Source organism: Dasypus novemcinctus, chromosome 6 (genome assembly GCF_030445035.2).
Source record: "Dasypus novemcinctus isolate mDasNov1 chromosome 6, mDasNov1.1.hap2, whole genome shotgun sequence".
NCBI classification, from domain to species: domain Eukaryota; kingdom Metazoa; phylum Chordata; class Mammalia; order Cingulata; family Dasypodidae; genus Dasypus; species Dasypus novemcinctus.
Window position 1 is genome coordinate 38,604,979 of NC_080678.1, and position 17,616 is coordinate 38,622,594.

The following is a 17,616-nucleotide window of genomic DNA, read 5'->3' on the forward strand; positions in this document are numbered from 1 at the left end:
CTTGTACATATCAGGGTATGAGCAGTTTGGATTTGGGAGAGAGACAGGCCAGGTGCCTTGCATGTGGTAAGTTTTGAGTAATTACTCAGTTTGCTGAATGATGGGAAGGGTAAATGAACTGGGTGGATAGCTACCAAGACTAAGGGACTTAGAATCTTAGTGTCTTGGGGAGCAGGTATAGCTCAGTGGTTAAGCACCTGCTTCCTATGTATGAGGTCCAAGGTTCAATCCCTGGTACCTCCTGGGGGAAAAAAAAAGGAATCGTAGTGTCTTAAAGCTGTTAGGAGCCACCTTGCTGGGCATTGAGAATCACCTAAATAACTTCAATTTCTGAGTCTTTAGTTTTGTGAACAGAAGAGGAAAGCAGGGTCCAGGGAGTAAAAGCTGGTTTGTTAGAGCTCAGACCAGCCTTGGGCCCCTGGACTCTAGGGTTTTTTCCCACCCCCATCCTTCTCATGGTGGCACTGAACGAGTGACCATGCTCGCTAAGGAAAGTTGAGAAAGTGGATTTTCTGTTTTCCAGCTGAAGAGAGGCAGTGAACACCAGGCGATTGTGCAGCACTTGGAGGAGTCCTTTGCCATTGCCTCCTTGGTAGAGACTGGCCACCTAGCAGCTTTTTCCCTGACCTCTCACCTCAACGACACCTTCCGCTTTGACTCGGAGAAGTTGCACGTGGGACAGGGTGTCTCCCTAACCCTCAAGACCACAGAACCAGGAATGACTGGTCTTCTTTTGGCTGTCGAGGGGCCAGCTGCTAAGAGGACCATGGGGCAGACCCGGAAGGAGTCTGAGACTGTGGACGAGGATGAGGAAGTGGATCCAGCTCTGGTTGTAGGGGCTATAAAGAAGCACACACTGTCCATTGGGGACATGGTCACAGGCACCGTCAAGTCCATTAAGGCCACCCATGTGGTTGTGACCCTGGAAGATGGCGTCATTGGCTGTATCCATGCCTCCCACATTCTAGATGACGTTCCAGTGGGCACCTCTCCTACTGTGAAGCTGAAAGTTGGGAAGACAGTCACTGCCCGCGTGATTGGAGGCCGAGACATGAAGACATTCAAGTATGGAGGCTTTGGGGGATAGGTGTGAGTCGGTCAACCTAGGGCTTTGAGAGGAGATTGTTATAGTTGTGGGAGAAGGAAAAGGGAACATTGACAAGTCCCAAACAAGTGAGTGTAAGTCAGTTTCTCTCACTTTTTTTTTACTAGAGAAGTTGTGGGTTTACCAAAAAAACATGCAAAAATACAGGGTTCCCATATTCCATTCTTGCATTGGCATATTTGTTACAATTGATGAAAACTCATTTTTATGATTGTACTATTAACTATAGTCCATTGTTTAACCTAGGGTTCACTGCATTTTGCAGTTTTACAGATTCTGTTTTCTTTTTTCTTTTTTTTTCATATTAGTTTATTTCTTACAGATTCTCCTTTAAGTTAACAAAAGATATTCACCAGAGATTCGTTTTGCCTGGTGCTTTCTTTTCTTTTTTTTTTTATTGAACTGTAGTGTATTAGTTAAGAGCACAAGTTTAGAGTCTGACCTGTGTTTGAATTCCAGATTTGCCACTTAAAATTATGCAACCATGTGCTAATGGTCACTTAGCGCTCTGAGTTTTATGTTCCTAATTTGTAAAACGAGAGTATGTTAGTGACTATCTTGTAGAGTTGTAGAGAAATGTGGTGTGTAATGTGCCTGCCAGGTTGCCTGGCACACAACTATTTGCTCAGTATACACCAGCATGTTTTTATCCTCTTCCACTGCATACCTTAATTACACTCATTTGCTTTAAATCTAGTTTACAGCATGCATTATTGTTTCTGAAGTTTTTGCTGTAACAAGAAAAACAAAAGGAATTCGAGGTCTGGCCAATAATTTGCAAATTAATTTCAATAATTAACTGTGGGTTCTTCAGTATGTTATTTATCTTCTCTAGACTTCAATTTCTTCATCATTAAAATGAAAGAATTGGAGTGTATAATCTGGAGTGAAAATTCTTTCAGCGTCTAGTGTGACAATCCTAAAGGAGCAGATGAACCAGCTCCTTAATGTCTGCTGAAAAGGAGGAGTTTGGAAAGCCTCAGACTTGACATGTCTCCTACCAGGGGGTGGTGCAGTGATGGAGAGGGTGCTTGTTTTTTTCTTTTAAAGTAACCTGGGTTTGGGGTGGAGTAGAGAGAAGTCCTTATCTTCAGATTATAGTGTTGCAGAGAATAAGAGAAATGATTTGACCTTATTTGTTTCTCCAGATTTCTCCCAATAAGTCACCCCAAATTTATTCGAACCATCCCGGAGCTGAGTGTTCGACCAAGGTGAGGAACTTTAGCAGCCTGGCCTCATGGAAAGAGCAGTTGCTTTAGAATCAGAAAACCCGAGTTCTAATCTCGATTCTGCCACTATACAGCTTACTTTGCCTATATTCAAGTTGTCTTATTTCTCTAGTAGGGATATTTTTCCTGTCCTCATTGGGCTAATTAGAGGGATTATATGAAAATTAAAGTAAAACCTTTATACAGAGTTCAAGTATCAGTTTAAAGGCTCTTTGTTATCATCTAATAAACAGATTGTAGCTCTGTTTGTCAGCATCTAACAAAAGGAAACATTTCTGCTCTCAACCCAATTTTCTAAAACTTAGTAATTCCCTAAATAAACAGCATGTAGCCAAGAATACCTCTTCTTTCAGTATGGACCACTGGTCACTAAAAGCTGAGCTGTAATTTTAGGGGTGCTGTGGTTGATTCTGCAAAGAGGGGTGCTCCATTAGGGATTCTGGGCAGAGGAGAACCAATCGTTCCATGTAGTGATGGATCCACTTTGTCTGGGGTCATTTTTTCAGAGGATTATAAACATTTTAATCCATGGACTCATCTGCTTCTGCCTCTGCTGAAAAACCCAGCTCTCAGAATTGATAGGTATCAATGAAAGAAGCTAGATACACATGACTATAAAAATGGCTCTGTGGGGTCAGCTCCAGGGTCCATCCTGGTTGTAGATCTGAGGCTCCTGGGGATGTTATGGAAGGGCCTCTGAAGTAACTTGCAGAGAGTAAGGTTTGATCCATATCCTACAAGGAATCAGAATAGAAATGGAATATCTCTGTGAAGGCTTGTGTCTAAGATAGGTAAATATTCCTGGGACAATGAGTTCTAGATGTCAGCAACACTTTGGGAACATAAGAGTAAGCCCTTTAGTTTGAGAATAATGAAATTTTGGTGGGTGAAATATTCCTATTTGATCTGTGGTTTCCTTAGTTTTATAGATTTTGATTATGTAACCAATTTTTGAAACTGAAAACAAAGAGGTCTCATCATATTAGTCCTTTCAGTTTATTTTCTCTTCACCTCTGAGATTTGATATCGTGTTTTAATTAATGGTTGACTTCAAGTAGTTTATTCAAACTAAGCTTAAGTTAATGAATGTTACACAGGATGAGTTAGTGACTCTGTGGGACTTGAGCCCCAGAGTGTTAAGAACCTCTCCTTAACTAGCCTGCCTTTGTTGGACCACTGTTCTGTCTTGGGAGACTGGCATGAGCCAGAGTCATACTTGACTGTAGCAGAGTGGGCCAAGTCAAGAAATGAGTAGATATATTGAGGAGATGGGGTATAGAGTTATAATGACAGCTAGATGGACAGACAGACCCCAGCATATCTCCTATCACCTCTGTGTACCTATGTTGCAGTCTTACTTATTTTATTTTAATATTAAGCCCCCTGAGAGATATAGTGTAAACATAATAGTGGCGTTATTGCAGTATTTCTCTAATGCTAATATTTTAAAATAAATGTTTGAAGTCATAATGGAAAACATTCATTTGGTGTTGACTTAGTTGAGGAAATGTAGTCTTATTTTCCCTACTTATATGTAGGTGTCTTGTGCACCAAGAACATGGAATCGGTACTGGAGCAGAGTACAGAGTTGTTGAGGGACCCTTAAGCCAGATGAGGCCCTTTCTACTCAATTACTCTTTTAAAGGGGAGGGAGTAAAGAGAGCAAGCAGTTCAAGAGTCTTAAAATGTATCTCTGGAATTCCTGTTGGTTCTCTTAGCACTAGTTCTTTTATGCTGACCCTATTTTGGGGGGGGGGTAACTCTTTGGAGAGGTAATTTAAAGTCATTTTGGGGAATAAAAAGGGAGTAATACATACGGATATGTCTTTTTTAAGAAACAAAATTTTACAGATATATTCTCTTCCCCAACCTTCTCTCTCCATCCCCAAAAGATGAGTTCTCCGTTTTTATGAATTTGATGTATATCCAGCTTATGTGTTGTTTAATTCTACACACACAAAAAATTGTTATGTGTGGTTTTTAGAATTTACATAAATGAAATAGTGTACTTAATATTTTGCAATTTTTTTTTCACTCAAAATTGTGTTTCTGAGATCTGTCCATGCTTGTACCTATATAGTTAAAATAGTAACAGCAATCCATCTTATGAATGTGCCCAACCATATATATTTTCAAAGTGAAAGAATTGTTCCTAGTCTTTCTCTTTTGTAAATAATGCTGCAGTAAAACATCCTTCAACTTGTTCCATTGTGCACACTTGAAAGGATTTTTCTAGGGTGGAATTTCTGGGTCAAAAGGGGTATGCTTATTCAATGTTACTAGTACACAGAGGTTCCCAATTTTCTACATTCATCAATACCTGGTATTATAGTTTGAAATTTTACTGGCATTACTTGTACCATTTTATTGATGAGTTTTGTTTTGTTTTAGAAATTGTTTGAATTAGCTAATTCAAAGAGGTAGGAGGAATACGAGGTCTGTGATTAGTTAGAGGTGATTTGTGGATCAATAACTTGGAGGTGACTTCTCCCTGTTGTTTTTCTGAGAAGAAAAAAGAGAATCAAATGATAATGACAGGGTGCCACAGGAGACAGAGCACTGGAGTTTCGAGTCAGAAGCTTTGACTTCAACTCCTCCATGCATAAAGTAGATTTAATAATATATATCCTGCCTGGTTCACATGTGAGATTATCAGAGTCAATGAGAGGTTTATTTGTGAAAGCAATTCAGTAAACTATAAAGCAATAGCTTAAAGTATTGTGAAAGAAGTAAAACAATTTTGTTTCCTAAATTTATAAAGATTACTGTAGGTTACTGACCTTACAGCTTGTTTATTCTAAATGAGTGAAAACGAGATTAGCCCTCATACAAGTACTCTGAGCCCCTTTAAGGAGAGAAATACCGGGATGGAGGATGTGTATGTATAGGGGAGCCATGGTCACTTGTGGGGAGATGGTTTCAAACTAGAAACCTTTTCCAGAGGTTGATTTATTATTCCCCTTGCCTTTCTGCAAACAGTGAGCTAGAGAAGGATGGCCACACCGTTCTCAACACTCACTCTGTTAGCCCGTTGGAGAAGATAAAACAGTACCAGGCTGGCCAGACTGTGATTTGCTTCTTAAAGAGGGTGAGTAATGCCATTCTTCTTTGAACAGAAAAGGGAAAAAAACTGGAGACCAAGTCCATTAGTCCTGGGCATTGGATCCTCTGTGTGCTACCAGACTGAGCTTGTGGGAGGTGATCCATGGCCTCTTGCATATGTGTTCAGGGCAGGACACTGTGTAAGCAACAAAGGGTCACAACTGAAATTGATTTAGATATTTGTTGGGTCCTGGAGGTGGTTAGTAACCACTCGGCACAGGTGAGTTTGGAGGAGGGTATCGAGGCCAGTAGGATTGGTCCTACTGCCTGAGGGCTTCCTCTGAGGTCCTTTTTGCCTCCTGACGCAAGAGGAGGGATGCAGGTCCTCCTAGGCTGGCTCTGAGCTAGGCTCTGAGCGAAGCCTGTGGGAAGGGGAGGTTGGGCAGGGCAATGGGGTATAGAGGTGGATTCCTGTCCTTGGGCAAAAAGTGGGCTTAGGATGTGTTCAGCTCTGTCTTCTTAGGAGAGGGAAAAGAAGGGATGATTGTATTCTCCCTATTCCATTTCTCCTGTTTTTCTCCCCTAGTACAATGTAGTTAAGAAATGGCTTGAGGTGGAGATTGCTCCAGACATTCGGGGAAGGATTCCTTTGTTGCTCACCTCTCTGAGCTTCAAGGTCAGTATGCTTGATTTCTCTGGGGACCCAGGTTTTCTTGGCTCCACTCAGTATTTGCTGTGTGTGTTCAAGTAGGTACAAGGAATCATGTGCTTATTTAGGTATTGGCTTGGGAGAGACATAAGTGGTATGGTTTTGGGTAAATGACAGACCTATCTTCAAACATCAGTGGAATTTTCTTGTCCTTCCAGGTTCTGAAACATCCAGATAAGAAGTTCCAGATTGGCCAGGCCCTGAGGGCCACCGTAGTTGGCCCAGATTCCTCCAAGGCCTTCCTGTGTCTGTCACTCATAGGTGTGGTGATAAAACAGTGCTTGATCATGGAAGGGTAGGAATGAGAAGGTGTGAAAAGGAGTCTTCAGCCATTGCCCACCTTGCCCAGGTTGCCCAGGCTGAAGGATGCCTTCAGTGTTTGGTTTCTCAGAAAGCCTAGTTTGGTGTCTTCTTTCATCAGTTTCTCTCATGGCTTCTGGCCTTTGCTCTCTGGCCTCTGTTACTCTATTACTGTCTGAGCTACCTTTAATGTACATGATTAGTTTTCTCAAGTTCCCCAGAAAGGGCTGTCTACCACATACCCTGGGTTTCTTGGCTACACAGTATGGTGGTCTGGGTCTCCATGGGCATTCTAGTCCAGTCAGTTGGGCACCAGAAGTCTGAGCAGTGCCTCTGCTTCCCTCCCCCCACCTCCTCACCCCCCAGCCTGTGAGTGGTCAGTTGTTCCTGTTTTTTTCTTGGTTTATTTTCTTTTCCCTGAATCAGGCTCTTCCTCCCTCAATCTTCCACCAGGTCCTCACAAGCTTGAGAAAGGGGAAGTGGCCATGGGCCGAGTCGTGAAGGTGACTCCCAATGAGGGGCTGACTGTTTCCTTCCCCTTTGGGAAGGTTGGAAGAGTCAGTATATTTCATGTGAGTGACTCTTACTCTGAGGCGCCCCTGGAAGACTTTGTCCCTCAACAGGTTGTCAGGTAAGAGGTGCTTTCTTCCTCTTTTCAGCTGCCTATGGAAGGGGTAGGCCTAGGTTTGTACCTCCAAAAAAGTATGTACAAATGGAAAATGAAAATTTCTGTGTCCCCCCCCTTCCTTCATCACTTTTCACCATTAAATACTTTACTCTCTGTTTTTCCAGAATTTCAACACATGGATGGGCATAGTTTTCTTTTATATAATAATAGAATTTTATTTTATGTATGTCCTACAACTTTTTTTCTCTTAGCAGTATATCATGGACTTTTTCTGTTCCCATGCTAGTATATCTAAATCTATCTTGTTGTCTTTTTCTTAACCCAATTTTTAACAGTTGTATAGTATTCTAGTATGTGTTTTTTATCTTAATTTTTAAAAGTAGTTCTCTGTTGATGGACAATAAATGTTGAAATGAATCTTTGTACATAAATTTGGATGCTAGTACATCTGTGAAACAAATACTAGAAATAAAATTGATGGGTCAAGTGATGTGTACATTTAATTTTTGAATAGCTTTTGCCAAATTGTTTCCCACAAAGTCTGCTAATTTATATCCATCCCATTAACAGTGAATGTAACTATTTCTTAAACTCCCACATTAATTTTTTTCTTAGCCATTGGATAGACAAAAACTGATACTGTTTTAATTTGCATTTCTCTTATTAGTCATTTTTCATGTTTTATTGGCTGCTTAATTTGTTCTGTGCTTTGCTTGTCCAAATTAGTCATTTTTATGTTAGAGCATTCATCTTTTTAATGATTTTTATTGATCTGTAGGTTTAGGTGTTCACTGTAAAAAGTAGCCTTTTACACTTGGATGGATTTATTTATGAACTCTTTCAGATACACAAAAATCAACCCACCTCAGAGTTTTAAAACCATTATATAGCTGGAAAAAGCTAGCATTGAAGCAGCAGATTTCAGCTTGATACAATAAAGATTTTTCTAAGAATCAGAGTTTTGCTAATACTGGAGTGGACACCTTAGAAGACAGAGATGGGAAAATAGGAATTCCATTTGAAATGTCCCTGCCACCTGAATGTCCCTGAATACCTCCCTAAATGTTTGGAAAAAAAAAATAACAAACATTCTCAGAGCTCAACATCACAAAGATGTCAAGGATCTGAGAGAAGAAAAAGAATTGAGTCATAAAAATCTAGAATAGCCTCTGCTTTGTCTCTGAGACTTTGAAAAGAAATGAATTTTAGCAAAATCCATTTTAAGATAGCCAAAGCTGTGAGTAGCATTAAATGACAAGTCCTTCATCTGTCACATGTGAGTAATAAACTGCTTGCCTAAAGGTAGAGGGTCCCTGGAGGCCCTTTCTGGCTTTAAGGTCTATGATGCCATCTTGTAAAAGGCAGCCATCTGTGGTGGGAAGAGTTGGATATTACTGCTGAAATTATTTTTACTTTTAAGATTCTATATTTTTAAAATAGCCTGTTTGGGTACAGATTGCCATTTTAGATGAAATGTTTGGAAATCCAACAAGAGCAGACTCTGCTTTCCCTCCTCAAAGCCTCTCCATGCTCAGGCCTCACTCGTCTGTATCTTCTGAACTTCTGTTGTGTATCTTCAGTAACACCAATATCCGTCCTTGGTGTGGTTTCCTGTGGGTTAGTCTGAGATCAGAAACTCCTGGCACCTAACATAGGGCTGATCTCATCTCTTAAATACTCATTACATGGCTCTATGAATCTTCCAAAGGGCTTTGAGTTTCTTCTGATTTTCTTTTCCCAATACCTTTTTAGGGTAGGAAGAGTAGGCAGTATTCAGTTTTACCTGACAACTAGTAAACCAAGTCCCAGAGAGGTGAAACTACTTCTCTAGAGTGCCTCAGCAGGTTATCAAGAGAGTAAAGAACCAGAATCCAGGACTCTTATCTTAATAGCACTTGCCTCTTGGTCAGCCTTGTGGAGAGGAAGCTAAGGCCCGTTGCTGTCTCCTCCGATGCTCAAAATTCAGCATTACTTCCTCTTTTGCTCTCATTTCAGGTGTTGTGTCCTGTCCACTGCTGATGATGTATTGACTTTGTCACTGAGATCATCCAGGTGGGTATCTGTGTTGGGGATAGAAGGGAGGAGAACCCTCTTAGAGGACTGAAGTGGAGTCTGCATGGATCTGACACAAAACTTTGGGCTTCCCACTGTTCTCTGCTCATCCTGTCTATATCCTGCCCCTCTTAACATCCAGAAAAGCTGGGGACATTCAGATTCCTAGAAGAACCCATTTTGCTCATGTTCTTGTGTCTCCAGGAAAAAGTTCAAAGATCTACATGTGGGTGTGAACGGAGCCAAGTGGTAGCCTTGGAGGAAAGATGATTTAGTCCCCAGGGTCCCCTAGTGGGGGCAATTGTGGCATGAAGTGGGCTGGCCTGTGACTGGCTTGCTCCATGGTGAGAAGTGGATGTTTACAAGGCCCAGGCTCTGGGATTGACCCCTCTGTGGCTTGGATAGCCTGTCCCTATTTCTGCATACCCGACTCACACACATGTGCTTCTGGCTTGGCAAAACTTCAGGTGAAAGTAGGATTGACCTCTGAAGAGCTATTCTGCTGATAGCCTCATAGTCTTACATACATAGTGTAATTATTGCAGTTGTGTTAGTGGTGGGAAAAAAGAGGTTAGGAGTATGTGTATGTAAACCTTTTATTCCTTTAGAACAAATCCGCTGACAAAAAGCAAAATAGAAGATCCTGAGATTAACTCCATCGAGGACCTTAAGGAAGGGCAGCTCTTGAGGGGCTACGTGAAGGCCGTCCAGCTCAATGGTGTGCTCTTGGGGTGAGTGAGGTGGAGCCTAGAGGCCTGGCCCCAGACCCGAGTGCCTTCCCTAGACCTGTCCCAGGCTGGGCTCCACTGCGGTCTCTCAACTTCTTTGAAGGGAACGTGAAAGGGGAGTCTACAAGTTTCCATCAGAAGACTTGAGAAACGTTTTAAATTATTATTTCTTGTTTGGCCATTTGGACAAAGAATATGGCATGTCAAATTCCAGATTTAAATGAATTTGAATTTTCTTTGATATTTTGTTTGGTTGTGATTTGTAAATGTTCTGTGAAACCACATAATATCCACAACCACTAGATAGTACAGCCTCATTTACTATTATACTTCCTCATTTTCTCCTTGTCTGTCTAGTGGTTTGTGATTTATACATTGTGATGCCATGATGTGGGGCAAAGAAAAGTCTTCAATATTATTTGCCATGCTTGATAATTTTTTCTAGTTTAAAAAGCCCTGTCGAGGGGTGAGGGGGGTGGAGGGTATATGGGGACCTCATCTTTTTCTAATGTAACATTAAAAATAAGTAAATAAAGACCAAAAAAAAAAAAAAAAAAGAGAGAGAGAGAGAAAAGGGAGAGTCAAGGTGAAGGACAGCATAAACCAGGAACTGCAGTGGTGCAATTGACAGTGAACCTCTGTCCCCATCAGAGGTCTCCAAGATTGAATCCCAGTGAATCCTAGAGGATAGAAAATAAGAAGAGAAGACAACACAGCAAAAACAGCAGGGCTCGAGGAGGGGAAGGGGGGAAAAAAACAAATCTTTAAAAAATATATATATATATATATATATTTAATGATAGAGAAAGTAACTAAAGCTCTGAATAAGAAAAAATAATTTCAGTATATTTAAGACCATCTACTTGTTTTTGAAGGGAGAAATATGAGGCAAAAATGCATCAAAATTATAAAGCAATTTGTGCTTAAAATGGTGAGATAAATTGGGGTTTTTGACTTTTGTTTTCCAAAATTTTGTTCATATGATTGTATTATTTTTATAATAAATATAATATTTTGGAAGAGAAAAAAAGCCCTGTCAAATGCTGACAACTTATGTTCCTCCTAAATCCTTGTCATAATTTGGGTCCTTGTGAAAGTGGAGTCACTGGGCATGGCTGGGATTCTCTTATATTTCTGACCACAGGACCCTTGTCTCTCCTTTCAGCCTTGGCCCGTCTGTTGTGGGTTTGGCCCAATACCCCCATGTCTCCCAGTACAGCCTGTCTAAGAAAGCACTTTATAACAGCTACCTCCCCAGAGGGAAGCTGCTCACAGCTAAGGTCCTAAGGTAAGTACATTCTCTCTCTCTCTTTCTCTCTCTGATTTGAATCAAACCCTTTCTCTGGGAACCCTGGGAGGAACCTTTGAAGATAAATTTTAAATGTAATGACTTGGGCAGTGGTGAATGCAGTGTTCAAATGAATGGAAACCTTTTGTTCCAGGCCTTCTACCTCAGCCTCTAAAATGGATGTAGTGATTTTCTTCTGGATAGGCTCCTTTTGTTGGGGCTGGAGTAGGAGGGCATCACAGCTGCCCCCTGGATTTTCCTACTAAGCATGGGAAAATGTACAAGTCACTTGTAAGAATACAGAATGGATTCCCATGGCTGGAGGAGTGGGCTAATCAGGAGAGGGAGGGCCTGGGTTGCTTGATGTGTTCTTTATTCTATTTATGTTTTTATTTCCTACCCTTCCTCTCTCCCTGCCATAGCCTAAACTACAAGAAGAATCTAGTGGAACTTTCATTCCTCTCTGGTGACACTGGGAAGCTGGATGTGTTTTCTGCCTCCCTGGGACAGCCACTTGAAAAGCAGGAGGAGAAGAAAACAGAGACAGAGAAGAAAGATCAAAACAGGAATGAGGAGAAGAACAACCGGAAAGGGAAAGAGAAGAACCAGAAAGGACAGCTGGAATTGAAGCTGCCCCACAAGGAGAAAAAGGATCCCCAGAAGCCACTAGTAAAGAAGAAGGGCAATTGGGAGTGTGTGGAGTCTGAAAGTGAGCAGGTAAGTCCCTCAGGGAGGACGGCTTCCTAACATGAGAAGGGAAAGTGTTTGAAAGGCAGCCAGGCAGCTGCCTAACCTCAGGAGGAGCAGAGGGAGGGCACTGGGCTCGGGCTGCTGGAGGGTGCTCCTGGGAAGGAGGGTGGCTCAGCATTTTCCCACTTGTCCTCTCAGGAGAGAGTAAGCAAGAAGCAAAAGAAAACTGACCTAAAGGAGGTCGACAGTGCTTATCGGGAAGGAGAAGAAGCAGTGTATTATCGGGAAGGAGAAGAGGAGATAGACGAGATGAATGTGCTGCCCAAGGTGAGGGACCACGTTGAATGAAGGGGAAAAGGCTGCACTGCTTAAGGGCAATTCTTAGTTTCCCTCCTAAAAGGTGGGTTGTCTTTGGTACCATCCTCTTTTACCTCATTTCCTATAAAGGAGGAAACTGTGGGGCTGTTGATCATAAGCTCCTTGAGAACTGGGACCCTGTTTTATCATAGAATAGACTGCATAAAATAAATTCTAATAAATGTTTATTGAGGAGAACTGAATAAAATTAGTGGGGTAGGGCAGATAAAGAAGGGGCTTAGCCTTTCGGAGCCCATATCCTCCTCTGAAAAATGGGTAATCCTTGAACTGAGAGGATTAGGTGTGGAAGGACTTCTCCCTGGGCTTTCCCGACTTCGGGTACTTGCATACCTACTACCCTCAGCATTTCTAAAAAGTTGTTGCCTAAATAAAGTTATTTACAAAGAAAACTTAAGCCACTCTACAAAGTTTCCCCAGGGACCCCAGGCCTAGCCTGGCAGGGGAGGAGAGGAAGGGCCTCTGGGCTCCTCCAGGTGGGATGGGGCAGCCTGAGCCAAGTGCCTTCCTCACACGCCTCTGTGATCCTCCAGGAGAAGCAGGCCAAGCCAGCAGAGGTGCCCCGGCTGCAGCTGTCTTCAGGCTTCATTTGGGATGTGGGGCTGGACTCTCTTACCCCAGCCTTGCCACCTGGAGGAGAGAGCTCAGACAGTGAGGAGGATGAGCAGCCACACCAAGCCACGGTACCGTATTTCCCAGGATTTTGTCTTTTTTGCAGGACTCCCTTGGTGACAATTTCCTGATCTCTGTCCTGGCTCAGTGTCTCTTCCTTGGGTCTAGTCCCAGTCTATCTGTAGAGCCTGTGGACTGTCCTGCCGACCTCTGGCTTCCATCACGGACCACCCCAGGGTCTGAAGAGCAGAATGTATTCACTTATTTTTCTGCCTTCCTTAGCAGAAGAAAAGAAAGAAGGAAAGAGAGTTGGAGAAGCAGAAGGCAGAGAAGGAGCTGTCCCGCCTTGAGGAGGCGCTGATGGACCCTGGGCGGCAGCCAGAGTCAGCAGATGATTTTGACCGACTTGTGCTGAGTTCCCCCAATAGCTCCATCCTGTGGCTGCAGTACATGGCCTTTCACCTCCAGGCCACGGAGATTGAGAAGGCCCGTGCTGTGGCTGAGAGAGCTCTCAAGACCATCTCCTTCAGGTCTAGGCTTTGCCTCCCCTTCCTCTAGAGAGAGGCCTTTTGACAGGAAATAGCATGTCTGAGTTTCAGTGTTTGCTGCCTGCAGGTCATTTCCTCTTAGGGCCACAGGAGTTTGGGTGGTTGCCACCAGGAGCCCTTGGGTCCCTAGGCTTTCTCTCATGGGTGTGCCATTTGTGTAATAGATCTTCTGCTCATTTATATTTTATAGTCTTTTTCACTGAAATAGCTAAGGGTAACAGTTACAAGAGTCCCTACAGTTAAATAAGGTACCCAGTTTTGTAGCAAAGTATACAAGAAAAATAACTCTCCGCATGCATGGGTGAAAAACCCAGTCAGAGTTGAGTTCATTTTCTGAAGGCTTGTGAAGAGGGATGGGGAACCTTCATGCTCTCAGTTTGGAGAGAAAATCGGACCCAAGGCCCTGCTCCCATTCCGAACCTCTGGCTAATTTGAGATTTGCTAGGCCTCCTTCCCAAGAATGGAGGCAGAAACCAGGGGATCCTCAAACCCAGGAGTTGGTTGGGGAGGGGGTTTCTGTTTCTGTCTGAGCTGCAGTGGGAATGGCGCCTTTCAATGCCTGCACTTCGAGTTGGAACCTGGGGACATGGATGAAGCATGGAGAGGATGAAGTAGTTTGAGTCGACATCCCTGAGTGGGAGCAGGGGCTTCTTGGGCTGAATTGACGGGGCTCATGTGCTGACTGCTCTCCTTCCAGAGAGGAGCAGGAGAAGCTGAATGTGTGGGTGGCACTGCTGAACCTAGAAAACATGTATGGCTCGCAGGAGTCACTGACCAAGGTCTTCGAGCGGGCTGTGCAGTACAATGAGCCTCTCAAGGTCTTTCTCCATCTGGCTGACATCTACACCAAGTCAGAGAAATTCCAGGTAGGAGTCTGGGCCAGGTGGCCAGCTGCCAGAGGGTCCTCAGCCTCCCAGAATCTAACTCCTGGAGTCACAGAGGCAGCAGTCTCAGGAAGGCCACCAGGTTCTCTACCCAGTCCTGCCCCAGGCTTGATTTGTGGCATGTAGGCCTTAGCTTCCGCAGTTCCCAAGTGAGAGAAGGCATTTCCCCACCTCCACTTTAGAAATGTGGGGTGAAGATGAGGGTGATGATGGTTTTGTAATTGAAGGGCCAGTGACCCCTGCTGCCTGCTGGCAGGCACGATGGACAGTTGACATCTCAGCCCAGTACCTCCTTTCCATATCTCCTGTTCCCCCTTGTCCTTGTTACGTCCACTCTTCTAGTCCTAGGACTTTTTTGCTGGCACGGGATTAGTAGGGAGACGCCATCATTTATTTCTTGCCGCCCCATTGTGCTCTCCTCTCATCTTTGAGAATCCCTCTCCCTCAGGTACCTTGGATTGCCTGAGATGTTGATTTGGAGTCTGTAGCCCACGTCTAGCTTCTCAGGAGTGTGGCTGACTATCCCTGTTTTCTCCCCTCTGTCATATCACACTCTTCTCAACTTATCTTTTCCTACAGGAAGCTGGTGAACTCTACAACCGGATGCTGAAGCGTTTCCGGCAGGAAAAGGCTGTCTGGGTCAAATATGGTGCCTTTCTTCTGCGGAGGGGTCAGGCTGGTGCCAGTCACCGAGTGCTGCAGCGCGCTCTTGAGTGCCTGCCTAACAAGGAGCGTGAGTGCTCATTCCCACCCACCACCCAATCCCCAAACACAGGAGGCTCTTTTGGGTCTGGGAATAGGGTTTGGGGGTCTTCTTATCCAGGGATAGTGTTGCAGAGGATACATGGCTATCTGTTCATCCTATGATCATGAGCAGAACAGTGCATGTTGCATTTTAAATGCCAGAACTCCCAAGGATGGAGGAAAAGAAAACAATTACTATTAATTCTGTTGCCCCTGGGACCCCCCTCTTCTGGGCCCAGTGGGTGGGTGTGTATGTGGTGCCTGTTTGTCTTCAACCTTCAGCCCTAAACCTGCCCCACTGTCCTGTTTGGAGTTTGTCCCCTTGTCCTAACCTAGGTCTTGGGACCCAAGAACAGGGAGTCAGACTCACTGTGTCCCCGAAGCCCATTGTGTTGGGGGGTGGCGTGTCTCTTATTATACTTATTGTGTTTCTGAGCTGCCTTCTCCCTGCAGACGTGGATGTTATCGCAAAGTTTGCCCAACTTGAGTTCCAACTGGGGGACGCGGAGCGGGCCAAAGCCATTTTTGAGAACACCCTGAGCACCTACCCAAAGCGCACAGATGTCTGGTCAGTCTACATCGACATGACCATCAAGCATGGCAGCCAGAAGGAAGTCCGGTGAGAGAGGAAGACAAACCAGGGCTGAATTCCCTGTGGAAGGGAGGGTGGCAGTAGCCAGGCTAATCTCTTTCTTTTTTTAGCTCCATAGTAGCTCCCAGCACCCCAGTTCTTTTAATCTATCTAGAATAAGAGAAAAGTGTCATGCATTGGACCCTAGAGTATTTATTTTTCCAACTTCTTTCTTCTGCTTCAGAGACAGGCCTTTGGTCTATGTCTGGAACTGTGGACAGGTAGCCTGGCCCCTGGCCTGGGAGCCAGGAGACTTGGGTTTCCCTCAGGATTAGAGAACATTCACACACATAATCTCACTTTTGTTCCCAGCAACCCCATGAGGCAGTATGATTAGAAATGGGCAGGCTGAGGCCCAGAAAGAACAGGTGCTTCACCTAAGTTTTAAGTAGAGCTTTGTCATAAATCACAGCTCATTGTGTGTCCCCATCCCAATAGCTTCATCCTGAATCATTGGCTTCAGGCAGGTAAGTCCTTTAACATCTCTGGCGTCTGCTGGTCTGAAGAAGAGGATTTTGTTATTTCTCTTCCCAGGGGCATCGTGGGGATTAATAATGGTAATGAAAATAAAGACAGAGGTGGGAGTGCTGGGTAATAGAGGGCTCTGGCAACAGAGCCAGAGAGCAAGTGGGCGAGCTCCAGCCAGGGAGGAGCCTGTGCCTGGGACTTTGTGGCAAATGCTCTGCTCTTCCTCACAGGGACATCTTTGAGCGGGTCATTCATCTGAGCCTTGCCCCCAAGAGAATGAAATTCTTCTTCAAGCGCTACCTGGACTATGAGAAGCAACATGGCACAGAGAAGGATGTGCAGGCCGTGAAGGCAAAGGCGCTGGAATACGTGGAGGCAAAGAGCTCGGTGTTGGAGGACTAGTGACAGGCTGGCTGCGAGGGCCACTCTCAGAGGGGACGCAGCCCAGCATGACCTCAGGCACCTGGGCGTTTGAAAAACTCTCTTGCCTGAGGACTCTATTTTAAAAGTGCTGCTTTTTCTGCAGCATCCTTGGAATAGTCCTGTGAGGATGAAAAATAACTTGGGAATTCTTTTTAATTCCTTTTTGTCTTCTTTTAACTACCAATTTATTCCATTCTTTCACTTTTCTAAGGCTCCTCAAGGTACAGGAAGGCAGGTTCTTGGGCTCCCAGAAAAGTGGATAGATGATTTCTGAGGCTCTTGTAGTTAGGATCCCACTTTGTCCCTGGCAGGCTCTCGGTCTAGCCAGAAGGTTAGCAGGGTCCAGGGAGCATCCCCCTGCCTCTCCCACTCCCCCCTTCCCCCCAGTTCCCATGGCTGATGTTAGAATTCCCTTGGCCTCCGCTCAGCTAGTACCTTGAGCCCTTTTGTGGAGGCTAGGGGCTGGGGCAGGAGGATGGAACCGGAGCCCTGTAGGGAAAACTGGGAACCTGGATGGCCAAGAGTAAAACCATAGGCATTGGCTTAAACCCACTGGTGTGTCACCCCAGGCCCACCATGGCCAGATTACCTAATTGCTTGAGTCTGTTTTCTCTTTTGTAAAATGGGGTTTAAAATTCCTTCCTAGAAAAGGTTATTGTGTGGATTAAATGAGAAAATGTATGTTATGTACTGCACAGGGCTGGCAGGGAGGAAGCTGCCACACAGTGTTAACCCCCTTCCGAGGACTGAGGTCCAACGTGCTTTGTGACTTTGGGGAAAATCACAGTTTCCTTTGTACCTCCTTATAGCTCCCCTGGGGAGAGGATTCTGGGCAGAGTGCGTCATTTCTCAGGTCCCTGAGTAAGGAAACATGACAGGGTCCACCAGCACCCCAAACCTCTCTGGAACTCTTATTAAAATCCCCAGAAAGACAGACCTCACCACCTCCTTTGATAATGAAATATTCCAGGGTTCTTGGAGACTAGTATAAACCTAGCTATAGATGAAGCCAATTTTTTGGCTTGGTCTTGAGAGGCAAATTTCTCTGTCAGAGCTTGAAATGCCCTTAGAGCTGGAGCGCTTTTCCATGGAAAATGACCAAATCAGATGCAAGGAAGCAGAGACAGGGAGAATGTCAAAAGGCTTTAGGAGAGGAGGGG

The 17,616-nt window shown here is 44.3% G+C and overlaps 1 protein-coding gene across 2 annotated transcripts in view; it reads left to right on the top strand.

The window, feature by feature from the left end:
* PDCD11 (programmed cell death 11) overlaps nt 1-16,612 on the top strand; it is a 55,726-nt gene extending 39,114 nt beyond the window's left edge. Inside the window, exons 20-36 of one of the 2 annotated variants that reach the window (XM_004473987.5) lie at nt 524-1,065; nt 2,254-2,316; nt 5,314-5,422; nt 5,963-6,052; nt 6,244-6,346; nt 6,839-7,016; nt 9,009-9,065; nt 9,674-9,796; nt 10,959-11,081; nt 11,504-11,798; nt 11,970-12,098; nt 12,680-12,829; nt 13,041-13,288; nt 14,004-14,172; nt 14,770-14,923; nt 15,388-15,553; nt 16,264-16,612. In XM_004473987.5, coding sequence (XP_004474044.2) covers nt 524-1,065; nt 2,254-2,316; nt 5,314-5,422; nt 5,963-6,052; nt 6,244-6,346; nt 6,839-7,016; nt 9,009-9,065; nt 9,674-9,796; nt 10,959-11,081; nt 11,504-11,798; nt 11,970-12,098; nt 12,680-12,829; nt 13,041-13,288; nt 14,004-14,172; nt 14,770-14,923; nt 15,388-15,553; nt 16,264-16,435 — 2,871 coding nt within the window. In that variant the 3' untranslated portion in view covers nt 16,436-16,612. The remainder of the gene's footprint in view (nt 1-523; nt 1,066-2,253; nt 2,317-5,313; nt 5,423-5,962; nt 6,053-6,243; nt 6,347-6,838; nt 7,017-9,008; nt 9,066-9,673; nt 9,797-10,958; nt 11,082-11,503; nt 11,799-11,969; nt 12,099-12,679; nt 12,830-13,040; nt 13,289-14,003; nt 14,173-14,769; nt 14,924-15,387; nt 15,554-16,263) is intronic. The other variant, XM_004473988.5, reaches the window with a different exon arrangement.
* The last annotated feature ends 1,004 nt before the right edge of the window (nt 16,613-17,616 follow it).